The following is an 11,990-nucleotide window of genomic DNA, read 5'->3' as shown; positions in this document are numbered from 1 at the left end:
AATTTCAAAACACCATTTGGCTATTTCTCTCCAGAATTTTGTGGGCAAGAAATATATAAATGTTTCCTTGAGCCAACCAAGGCTTTCCCTTTTTTTTTTTCTGGCTAGTGTCTCTACCCTACCTTTCTTCTCTCGTTATGACTTTTCCTACCAATTAGTGTTAAATTTGGCAATTTCCTTAGGACTTCAATTTGGCAATTTCTTTATGACTTTTCCTGCCAATGTTAAATTTTGCAACTATATAAGAACAGATAAGGGCAGGAATCTTACACCATATTCTCGTTGATAACAAGCACCTCTCTTTCAATAGCAAACCATGCAGGAAAACACAACAGCTTCTCCTACACCAAAACAAACACAAAAATCTAGCAAAGCAAATGAAAAGGGTTTTTCCCTCTTCACCCTTTTCAAGTTTGCTGTTGGAGTTGACATATTCTTGATGGTTTTTGGGTCAATCTGCGCCATTGCAAATGGACTAGCACAGCCTGTTATGGCACTCCTATTCGGTGGTGTTGTCGACACTTTTAGCACTGCGGATTACCAGCATATGCCTCAAGACATATTGCGGGTAATTTACATGCTTTCAATTAGTTTTTTCTTTGACAAATTTGTTTTTCCCATAATTTATTTGCATGTAACTGACTGTTTGATTAAATGACTGTTACGAAATATGGGTTAAAAAAACTTTTTTTTAACAAGTTACATGTTATCTTGTGCTTTAATTTCTTGCTTATTCCTTAATTTGTTCATTCAATCTATTTAAAATGACAAAAGAGTAGGATTAATCTTTCATACACCGTCAATGTATATACATTGACGAGATTAAATAAATGCTGCATCATCTGAATTTGAATTTAAATATCAAATTTTATATATATGACATGCATCAGTATATAAAAGATTTATTCAAAAGAGTATCCTAACTTGTAGTTCTTGAGCTGCTTTTGAGTACTATACTTAACCATTTCAAAACTTTATATATAGTCAAAACATGATGACCAATGTTTTGAACTACATTTTTACTATTTTTAGAAAACATAATAAGCAAAGTGGTCATATATAATTCATGAATTAATACTTTTAGCATTGATGATTAGTTTACACTAACATGTTTGAATACGCAACACATATGGAAAAAAGAGAATTCTATCTTTAAATGGAGGTCGTCTATCACATATCCAAACCTACTGCAAAATTTTGACAATGGAATAAGTACTATATGTAAGTTTAATCCTTCACGTATTTTAGATATGCCAAAGTACCGTTCTGTTTTTGTTTTTATTAAGGACCACATCTCTATCTGTATTACTCGAAGTTTTTGTATCAATCATGGAAGTGAAAATATTCGTTCATTATCTCTCCAATCTAACACTATTTTGGATCAGGGCCTCACAAGTTGGATTCTATCTAGTTCAATGTGGCTGCTGTAATTCTTATAATTTTTGGTATAAATTCATACAACTTAGATATAAAATTGAATTTGTTAACTCATACAACTAAGTTCACCGTTAAACCAAAACTCTGAGAATTGCCCGAACCAATTTGAACTACACAGACTATAACTTATAATGCCCTTGATCCCATCCTCGCCCTTCCGGAAACCATGTGTAAGATTATCCACAAGTACATCTTAAGGGGAGATTAATTCATTGCCTTCTTCAAAGTTTTCTATTTATTTTTGTTCTCTTATTGCTACATGAAAGTTGAATTTCATTAGGGAAAAAATAGTCCGGATCTGCTGCTGGAATGATTTGAAAGATTCATAACTTAAAATAATGATATTTGCTAACAAAAAAACATCCGAATAGGAAAAGAAACAAAGTCTTTGTCTAAAGAAATGCGTCGAGAAAGATAGTATAGCACCTTCGCAGCCTCTAGATTTGGTCAAGGACATTAGTCCAGTCACAAGTTGAATTATTATGTCTCTATCACGACCCAAAAACTCGCAAGTTAACCCCAAATTATACACGAAAATTGTGTACACAAGTAATCTTTAGTTTTTAGTTAGGTTCAAGTCTATGTTCTGTGCACAGTACGTGGCTGTTAATTGATGGACTCTGCTACTGAATTTCCTTTTTCACTTCTCTTTCCCCTCTTATGAAAACCAAGTTTAAAAAATTCAGCAAACCCACAAAGAGGCAAAAGGGAATACTTCATTATTTACTCAACAAGGCTTTTACATATAGGCTTTTATATATATATCAAAGCCTTATTGAGTCACAATGAAGTTATTCCCTTTGCCTCTTTGTTGTTTTGTTGAATCTTTTTATTCCTATGGGTTCATATATATGAACAAACAGAGTAGTACTACTAGAACCACATCCTAGAGTAAGGGGACTCAATCTTCGATAACATATAAAATGAAGTAATAATATAAATAAAATGAATGAATATTTTTGTTAAACATATATTCTCTTTTCTAAGTTTACTGGGTTTTGAAGTTCATATCGTTGTTAAATTTAAAAATGAAAATCATTCTCTCTATTTGAATTTAAAACTTTAAAAAATTTATTCTTGAAATAATTTCCATAATGAACTTTAAGTATATCCGAAATTCTTGTAAATGATAACAATCATAAATTTTTAATTGTTTGAGGGTCAATATAGATAAAAAAAAATGTGTTAAATTTTAGCGAAGGCAAATAATAAGTAACTTTTGGAATCTTTGAATTTTCTAAACCTTAAAACTAATTTTGTCAAAGTAACGTGCGGGCATTTGCATCCCCTTGGATGCACGTAGCTGTGCTCATGATTAGGACTACATCACATCAAACTCACAGCCAAACTAATAACAGCGAAACCTATGTAACCAACCATACATATTAAGACAAATGGAACACTATCTAAACAAAACAAACAAATACTAAAGCTTCAATTATTATATTTCTAACATTCACCAAGTAAACCGAATAGGTTAAGATACAAGTGTTTATCCAAGGTTCCAGTCACGATACATGCATTTAATGAAGTTTACATCTTCGGCATTTGCAGGTATCTATCAAGCTACTATACTTGGCTGCTGGAGCAGGGATTGCTGCACAAATCCGTAGGTGTCACTATAATTTTCAGTTCTGTTATTAACTAATAAGTTTGCATGATGGGAATGCAATACATAGAACTAGAAGCTAGGGATTTGGATGGTTTGATCTCGCTAATCCTAATCAATTGTATCGGTTAGACAGTTGTTAATCAAAGCCTACCCTTTTTAACAGGTTCACTGAAGAGGGTTTGGTATACGTAGTAATCGAACTAAATACGTGTTTAATCTATTGTTTTTCAAAAAAAGGACATAAAATTTATTAACAATTGAAGACAAATAGTACTATCCGGTACTATTGGAACAAATATTCATTAAAAACATGCATCGTGACTGGAATTTGATTTCAAATTTTAATTCATAACATAAATTTTAGTCCCATTTCGTGTACAAGTATTACATACAGATAAAATCATGAAAATCAGATTAATTTGATTTGGTAATGTGCTTAAATATGGTTTACTTCACTTAGAGAGGAGCCAAATAATCTGTATTAACTTGCAGGGAATCAGGGAAAATCTTGCAAAGAATACCAATTAACCATTTTTATGCCGAAATCCAGTTTCTAATGTTTGTTTTACTTCAACTTCTGATTTTTGTAACTTGTGTTGTTTGGCTACAATTTATTTTGCCATCTTCTTTGTTGTCTAATATACAGTTAATGAACTTTAAATTTACCACGCTCTAAAATAACACACCAGTACTTTTCCATTTTCATCTTTTTTTCACTATTAAGGCAGGTCATAGCATTGATCACTTCGATTAATGCAGGAACATATTGTTAACCTCTAGATGAACAATATGCATTCTTTGCTGATTTTGTTGCAGAGGTCTCATGCTGGACCATCACAGGAGAAAGACAGGCTTCTAGATTACAAGGCTTGTACTTTGAAACATTGTTAAGACAAGAAATTGGATATTTTGACACCGAAATGACAGTGGGACAAGCCCTTGGGATGGCTTCAAGTGATGCTATAACCATTCAAGATGCAATGAGTGCAGAGGTAATAATTCATTCTATCCCTCAAGAAGTTCTAATCAGTTTCAAGTTATATAAATATTGAATTTATCCTCTTATTCCCTTCACGTATTCGTAGACTTGCTTGACAATTCATTTTGTTAGGATCTAAGCGTGGAACACACAACTATTGAGATATCAAGTATATAACAATTTAGACAAACAAGCCATAAGTATGAAAGATAAGCGATACATATATAATATTTAACGTGGTTTGGCTCCACCATTGAGCCTACATCTACGGAGAGAAACTCGTTCTTTATTATGAGAGGAAAACCCTATACAAGAATACAACTTGAACCCAAACCCAACCCTTGTATACCATCTCTCATCTCTCATGAATTTTCTCTCACCACCCCATGTATAAGGCTACATGTTGCCCTTTTGTATGCCCCTTGTGTCTCTTGTATAGTATGTCAACCCACCTATTTATAGATAACATTATTTGGCTAAAACTCAAATAACAATAGGAAATCAATTCTAATTCCTAAACTTACATAAAATAGGAAATAACTTCTAATCCTAAACTAAATAGAATATTCCTTGGCTACTACTTCAAGTAACTAAAACCAATTAGAAAACTAGTTACTTCCACATAAAACAAGAATTCTACCTAAAAGAAATTAAACCAATTTCCTAACAAATTTCCACCTTGGCGAAAATTTCTTTTAGTAACCATTTGCCTTCAACTACCAAATAATATGGTACCGAACTACACACCCTAATCAATACAGTCCTGACACCAAATTGATTCAACCGGAAAATGAACATGTGTAGTTACCCCGAATCCAACTTCCAGTTGACTCGTGAGAAGGTGCTTCAATTCACCATATCTCTTTGTAGGATTTTTTTCCACCACCACTTGCAATATGGGATCCCCTTTTGTGACCTCTAACCCTAACCATTGAGGTAACCAACTGGTAAAATTATCATATTTTTTCCCATCCTTAGGACTATCTCGCCACGTGTGGTTTCCAAGATTCTATCTAAAACGAAAAACTCGTAACTGTCAGAGTCTTCTAGCACATGGAAATTAGATCTCCTTGTTTCTTTGGAACACGTGCCACACCACCCAAAAAACATAACCGCAATCTAAAAATCACCGGGATGAAGTATCAATCGTTGGAGGTGTGAGAAAGTCTCCAACAATTCACGTCCAAAATCAACATTGGACTCTACATTTTTCTTGATCCTTGAATCACCTACCTAGATTCACTGTCAAGCATCTCCATGCTTTTTGACTTTCCATCCTTCATCATCAATGATTTTTATCAAATCATTGAAACAAGGATACCACTCATTAAATTGTTCAATTAATAATAGCTACTAATCCACTTGATCTCAATAGTTAACTAGGATTCAACTACGAACTTTACTCTATTGTCCAATCTCACAACTTGAAGCTCTGATACCACTTGTTAGGATCCAGACACGGAATAAACAACTATTGAGATGTCAAGTGCATAACAATTTAATGAGAAACAAGCCACAAACATGAAAGATAAATGACATATAATATTTAACGTGGTTCGACTCCACCATTGAGCTTACGTCCATGGATAGAAACTCGTTCTTTATTATGAGAGGAAAATCCTATACAAAAATACATCTTGAACCCAAACCCAACCCTTGTATACCATCTCTCATTGCTCAAGAACCCTCTCTCACCACCCTATGTATAAGGCTACATGTTGCCCTTTTGTATGCCCCTTATGTCTCCTTGTGTGTCTCTTGTATAGTATATCAACCCACCTATTTATAGATAATATTATTGGGCCAAAACCCAAATAACAATAGGAAATCAATTCTAATTCCTAAACTTACAAATAATAGGAAATAACTTCCAATTCTAAACTAAATAGAATATTCCTTGGCTACTACTTCAAGTAACTAAAATCAATTAGGAAACTAGTTACTTCCACACAAAACAAAAATTCTACTTAAAAGAAATTAAGCCAATTTCCTAACACATTTTTTTTAAGATAGGAAAGTCTATCCAATACTTGTCAACCTTTCTTGGCAGGTTTTTAATTGCCTTTGCTAGAGGATGGCTTCTTTCTCTGTCCTTGGTTTCAATGATTCCTTCTCTTCTCATTGTTGGAGGGGTTACAGTGATTATTTTTGCCAAAATGTCCATTAACACTCAAGCTGCTTATTCTGAAGCCAGAGGTGTGGTGGAAGAGACTATTGGAACAATTAAAACCTTATGTTACTTGATATTCTTCCATTTTAGTTCTTTGAAATGATCTTGAATTAGGTTGTTATCCTAGAGAAGAAGATTGACATTATTATTTTCAAATTCTTGCACAAGGCTTCATCCTTAACAGCAGAAAATGAAGCCATCACTAAGTATGCCAAGAAACTGGAAAAAGTCAACGTGTTTTCTGCCAGACAAGGATTGGTCTCAGGGCTAGGATTAGGAATAGTGTCTTTTATTCTTTTTGGTGGTTATGGACTAACCATTTGGTATGGATCTAAATTAATCCTGGAGAAAGGTTACACAGGTGAACAGGTTATCAGCATTATAGTTGCATTGGTGTATGGTGGAATGTAAGTTCAGCATTATTCTTATGGTAAAATTTCATTAGTTTTACATGCGAATTCCAATTAATTTTTTAGGTAGGATTTTTTGTCACAAATTACTGCTATCTAATCAGTGAAAATAAACATTCTACCTGGAAGAGAGAGGTTTGCAATTTATCTGACAGTCTAACAGTATCTACTATTTCTATTGGACATTATAACCTTCCTAACAAGTTTTTCTGACTTCTTGCACTAGGGCATTGTTACAATCTTCGTCGTGTTTAAACGCATTATCATCAGGAAAAGCTGCTGCAAGTAACATGTTCAAGACAATCAAAAGAAAGCCAAAAATCAATGCTTTTTATTCGACTGGGATTGTACTGGAAAACATAACGGGCGAAATTCATCTAAAAGATGTCTACTACAGATATCCTGCAAGGCAAGCTGTGGAAGTATTCTCTGGTCTATCTTTACACATCTCAAGTGGTAAGCATGTAGCCTTAGTTGGGAAAAGCGGATGTGGGAAGTCAACAGCGATCAGTTTATTAGAAAGGTTTTACGATCCAGATGTTGGTGAAGTATTAATAGATGGTGTCAGTGTGAAGAGATTACAACTCAGGTGGCTAAGAGAAAAGATAGGCTTAGTCAGTCAGGAACCAGTATTATTTGCCACAACAATAAGAGAGAACATAGCATATGGAAAGGAAAATGCTACAGAAGATGAAATCAACAAAGCCCTTCAGTCTTCTTCTGCTGCAACCTTCATCAAAGACTTACCACTGGTGAACACTTTTGTTTCTTTATTCCTCCCTTAATTTTTTGTAAATACATGATGAGATGAAAAAGCTTCTGTTGGTGTAAAGATTACAAAATAACACAGAAAAGATTTGACTAGATCACTCTTAATGCTGATACAAGTTACTGTATATTTGATTTTATATCACTGGACATGGAAATATATCAAGTGAGATTTTTATCAAGGTCTAGACACCGTGGTAGGCAAGCTTGGAACTCAACTCTGTTGTGGACAAAAGCTGAGAATTGCTATTGCTAGGATAATTCTAAAGGACCCTACAGTTTTCCTTCTTGATCAAATAACGAGTACATTGGACACAAAAACTGAAAAAGCAATCTATGATGAAATCTTCAAGATTGCATCAAGACGAACAGCAATAATCATTACTCACAGTTTATCAAGTGTTGAAAACGTTGACAGTATTGCAGTTATGCATCAGGGAAAAATTGTGGAGCAAGGTAACTATGTCATTGTGACATGTCAAAATATTTATCCGATAACATTACTAACTCTTTCATGTCTTCTATTTAGGAACTCATGCTGAATTAATCAGAAATCAAGATGGGCACTATTCCAAACTAGTTAGTTCACAAGGGAAAAATCAAGTTGAGAATTCCAAACGGATGAATGGAGAAACAAGAAAGTACATCACTGAGACAATGGAAAATTTTGAGGGTCTGTTGTCATCCACTGAGAGTATTACAAGAGAAAGTTTATCAAGTGATAGGGTGTTAATTGTTAGTAATTTGATTGTTAATTTCCCTTTTTGTCCTTACCAAATGTTGTTATAATTGTTAACATATACTTATATTTGGTATTTGAACCTATCTACAGAAAGTGGAACTGAAAAGTACTAAAAAGGGGGACCTTTATGAGACAATTGCTCCACACGTGGGAGGCTACTAAAAGCTCCACAAACCTAGCCCACATGGAGAGAAGAAACGGATTTCCTATGCTTTTGCTAATGAAGAGTTGCACTGTACTAGAAAGTTGATTAGCAATAGGAAACGTGATAGAGGGAACTTGAGTAGGCTGGACCCTTTATTTTTATTTGGTTTTGCTCCTTATCCGGGGGACCATGTAGAGAGGCGTTGGTCATTGTTTAGAGATATGAGAGTTTTTCTTCCATTTTCCTTGAATGCGTGACTTTTGGTTCGACAAAAGACCCAACTAGAGAAGTATCTCTTACTTCTTGATTATTTAGTGAAAAACGTGATGCCTTGCGAATCAATTAATTAGCGTGGAGATTTACTTATGCGGCGTGGCTAAGCTTTTCATCTAGTCAAGGAACAACGTGACGACGCAGTCTCGAATATCTGTGAGATCGAATTAGTTTTTATGCATTCCTTAATTTGTTAATATTTGCGCGATTTCTATTTGAACTTCCATGGGATTATTTTGTTAATTGAATGTCAAGACCCCGATATTCAAGGTGACTTATTAATTTCCTGCCAAATTAGTCAATTAAATCCGTAATTGTTTAATCGATTAATATTAGTGGCAACTAGCGTTTTTACACACTAGGGGAACGTGCAATCTGATTTAAATAACCCTCGTAGCATGTTATTGATTGGGGTTAGATTTTTCTAGTTCTTAAGGCAATTGAGAAATGAATTCCTACGGTCGTACCTAGGATTATTTTCTAATTAGGGGTAATCAATGATCGTACCTTGGTTACCAATAAACTAAGGAAAAATTAGTCGTTAGAGCTCGTCGGCGACTATAACTAACCTATTAATAAATTAAGTGAACCTCCCTTGCATCAATGATCGGATGAATGGACGGTGTCTGAGTAGTTGTATCCTTAGCTAGAATTTATTTATTCTTGATTTAATTCCTGTCTAAATTCGTGCTAGTTAATTATTCATTTTTAGTTGAATTGTGTAATTATTTTTATCTTCACTCCGATAAAGCCCCCCATTGTCAATTGGAATTTCAAAGAGATAAATATCCCCAGTCTCTGAGGAGACGACCCTACTTGCCACTGTCTACTTGTTAGTAAAGTCTGTCAACTAATTAATTCTGGTATATCGGATTAATCAAATTTTTCGGGAATAGGGTGAATCAAATAACCTATTACATACATAGAGTCCCTGCTCCAGTACCTGGAATTGATTATTGACTGTTTTTAGTGGTAGTTAGGTATTTTTATTATTATTGCACAGGTTCGGCAGTTGTCAACTTTTGCCGTCGTTGCCGGGGATTGGCGTTAATTATTTGTATCCTTTTAAATTCATTTTTGTTTTAATTTTCTGGTACTTTTTTAGTTTATGTCTCGTTCTTCTCGCACATGCGAATTAATTTTCGGCCCTGAAGTAGAGAAGACCATGCGTAGAACGAGGAAAGAGACCAAACAGCTCAGGGAGGAGCAGTCCAGTGTTGCGTCTCAGGGACTTAATCCAGAGGTTGAATCGACAAATTTGCGTGGTGATTATTCGAGTGATTCAGACCAAGAGAAAGTTACCATGGCGAATGCCCGAACACTAAGGGAGTTGGCTGCCCCAGATTTAAATCAGCAACCCTTATGCATTACTTTTCCGCATTTAAATGATAACACATCTTTCGAGTTAAAATCTGGCCTAATTCATCTTTTGCCATCTTTTCATGGCTTATCAGGTGAGGAGCCTTACAAGCACTTGCAAGAGTTCGATGTCGTTTGCAACAGTATGAAACCCCCGAAAATTACAGAAAAGCAGATAAAAATGAGGGTCTTCCCCTTCTCTTTGAAGGATTTCGTGAAAGGCTGGTTGTACTACCTACCACCAGGTAGTATCACCATGTGGGACCAACTGAAGAAAATTTTTTTGGACAAGTACTTTTCGGCATCTCGAGCTGCAAGTCTAAGGAAGGAGATATGCGGTATCAAACAACACCCAGGCAAGTCCCTCTATGAGTACTGGAGAGGTTTAAAAAGCTGTACATCAAATGGCCTCAGCATCAGATAAGTGAGCAACTGCTCAACCAATATTTCTATGAGAGGCTACTCTTCAAGGACAGAAGTATAATTGATGCTGCAAGTGGAGAGGCGTTGGTGAACAAGACTCCTCGAGAAGCATAGGAGTTGATGGAAGGGATGGCTGAGAATTCACAGCAGTTTGGTTCAAGAGAGGACATCCCGACGCGTAAGGTGAATGAGGTAGAAATATCCTCTATCCAATAGTAACTCTTCGAATTGACGTCTTTCGTGCGACAATTAGCTGTGGGAAGTGCCTCACAAGCCAAAGTATGTGGAGTATGCACTGTTTTGGGTCACTCGACGGAGATGTGTCCGCTAGTTCAAGAAGAAAGTACGGAGCAAGTGAACATGGCTGGTCACGCGCCCGCGCCAAGACAGTCATACGACCTATACTCAAATACGTACAATCCGAGTTGGAGAGATCATTCTAACTTCAGTTATAGAGGAAATAGGCAGTCGAATTTTGCACCAAATAGACAGCAAGGGTATCAACAATAGTATCAATCTCGCTCGCCACCACCCCCTTCAAACTCAAGCCTGTCTATGGAAGAGATGATGAAGCAATTAATTGCTAATCAACAAAAGACAGATTCTGACCTACAAAGTATGAGGAATCAATTGGGACAGGTGCAAGCGATGCAGAGTCAGATGAGTCAGATGACAATAGCAATCAACCACCTGGAATCCCAAGTTTAAGGAAAATTGCCGTTTCAACCTGAATTGAACTTGAAGAATGTAAGTGCAATGACCTTAAGGAGCGGGAAGGAAATTCAAGGACCCGAACTCGTGATTCCGAAGGATAAAAATGAGGAACGAATTGAGAAAGAGCTTGAAGAGGAGGGCAGAAGCAACAAGGATTCAAAGGTACTCCCAGACCCATTCATTATAATTAAGACTAACCCACAGCCTTTTCCTAACAGGTTGGAGAAACCGAAGAAGCAAGATAAGGAAGAGGAAATTCTAGAGGTGTTTCGAAATGTGGCAATCAATATCCCTTTGTTGGACTTGATCAAGCAAGTGCCAAAATATGCTAAATGTTTGAAAAACTTGTGCGTCGACAAGTAGAATTTGAGGGGGGGTGAGCATATTGTGGTAGGTGAGAACGTTTCAGCGATTTTACAAAGGAAACTACCACCTAAATGCGGAGGTCCAGGTATGTTTATTATCTCTTGTAAGATTGGACATTCTAAGATTAAAAATGCCATGCTAAATTTAGGGGATTCAATTAATGTGATGCCTAAATTAATCTATGATTCCCTAAATTTAGGACCTTTAAAAGAAACAGGGAAAATAATTCAATTGACTGATCATACATTTGTTTATCCGGATGGGGTAGTTGAGGGTGTTTTAGTGCAAGTAGATGGATTAATTTTTTCTGCTGATTTTTATGTGCTTTACATGGATGATGAAAGTGCCTCAAATCCATCACCTATTATATTAAGAAGGCCATTCTTGAGTACTGCCCAAACTAAGATTGATGTTAGTAAGGGTACTCTCACAATGGAATTTGAGGGAGAAATAGTCCACTTTAATATTTTTGATACAATGAAACATCCTGCTAACTCTCACTCTGTGTTCGCTATTCATGCTACTAATCCTTCTGTACAAGAATTTTCTGAGTTTACTTGTAGGGGTAAATTCAAAATTTTTGCGAACAAGT

The 11,990-nt window shown here is 35.6% G+C and overlaps 1 protein-coding gene across 1 annotated transcript; it reads left to right on the top strand.

The window, feature by feature from the left end:
- The first annotated feature begins 316 nt into the window (after window positions 1-316).
- On the top strand, window positions 317-10,319 carry LOC113782536 (ABC transporter B family member 9-like). The gene is made up of 8 exons (XM_027328423.1): window positions 317-568; window positions 2,992-3,046; window positions 3,866-4,041; window positions 6,313-6,605; window positions 6,835-7,360; window positions 7,613-7,832; window positions 7,906-8,111; window positions 9,642-10,319. Exons 1-8 carry the CDS (start codon window positions 317-319, stop codon window positions 10,317-10,319), a joined length of 2,406 nt encoding a protein of 801 aa, XP_027184224.1.
- The last annotated feature ends 1,671 nt before the right edge of the window (window positions 10,320-11,990 follow it).

This window comes from Coffea eugenioides, chromosome 9 (genome assembly GCF_003713205.1).
Source record: "Coffea eugenioides isolate CCC68of chromosome 9, Ceug_1.0, whole genome shotgun sequence".
Classification (NCBI taxonomy): domain Eukaryota; kingdom Viridiplantae; phylum Streptophyta; class Magnoliopsida; order Gentianales; family Rubiaceae; genus Coffea; species Coffea eugenioides.
Note: the sequence above shows the minus strand (reverse complement) of the source record. Positions and strands in the feature narration are given on the sequence as shown.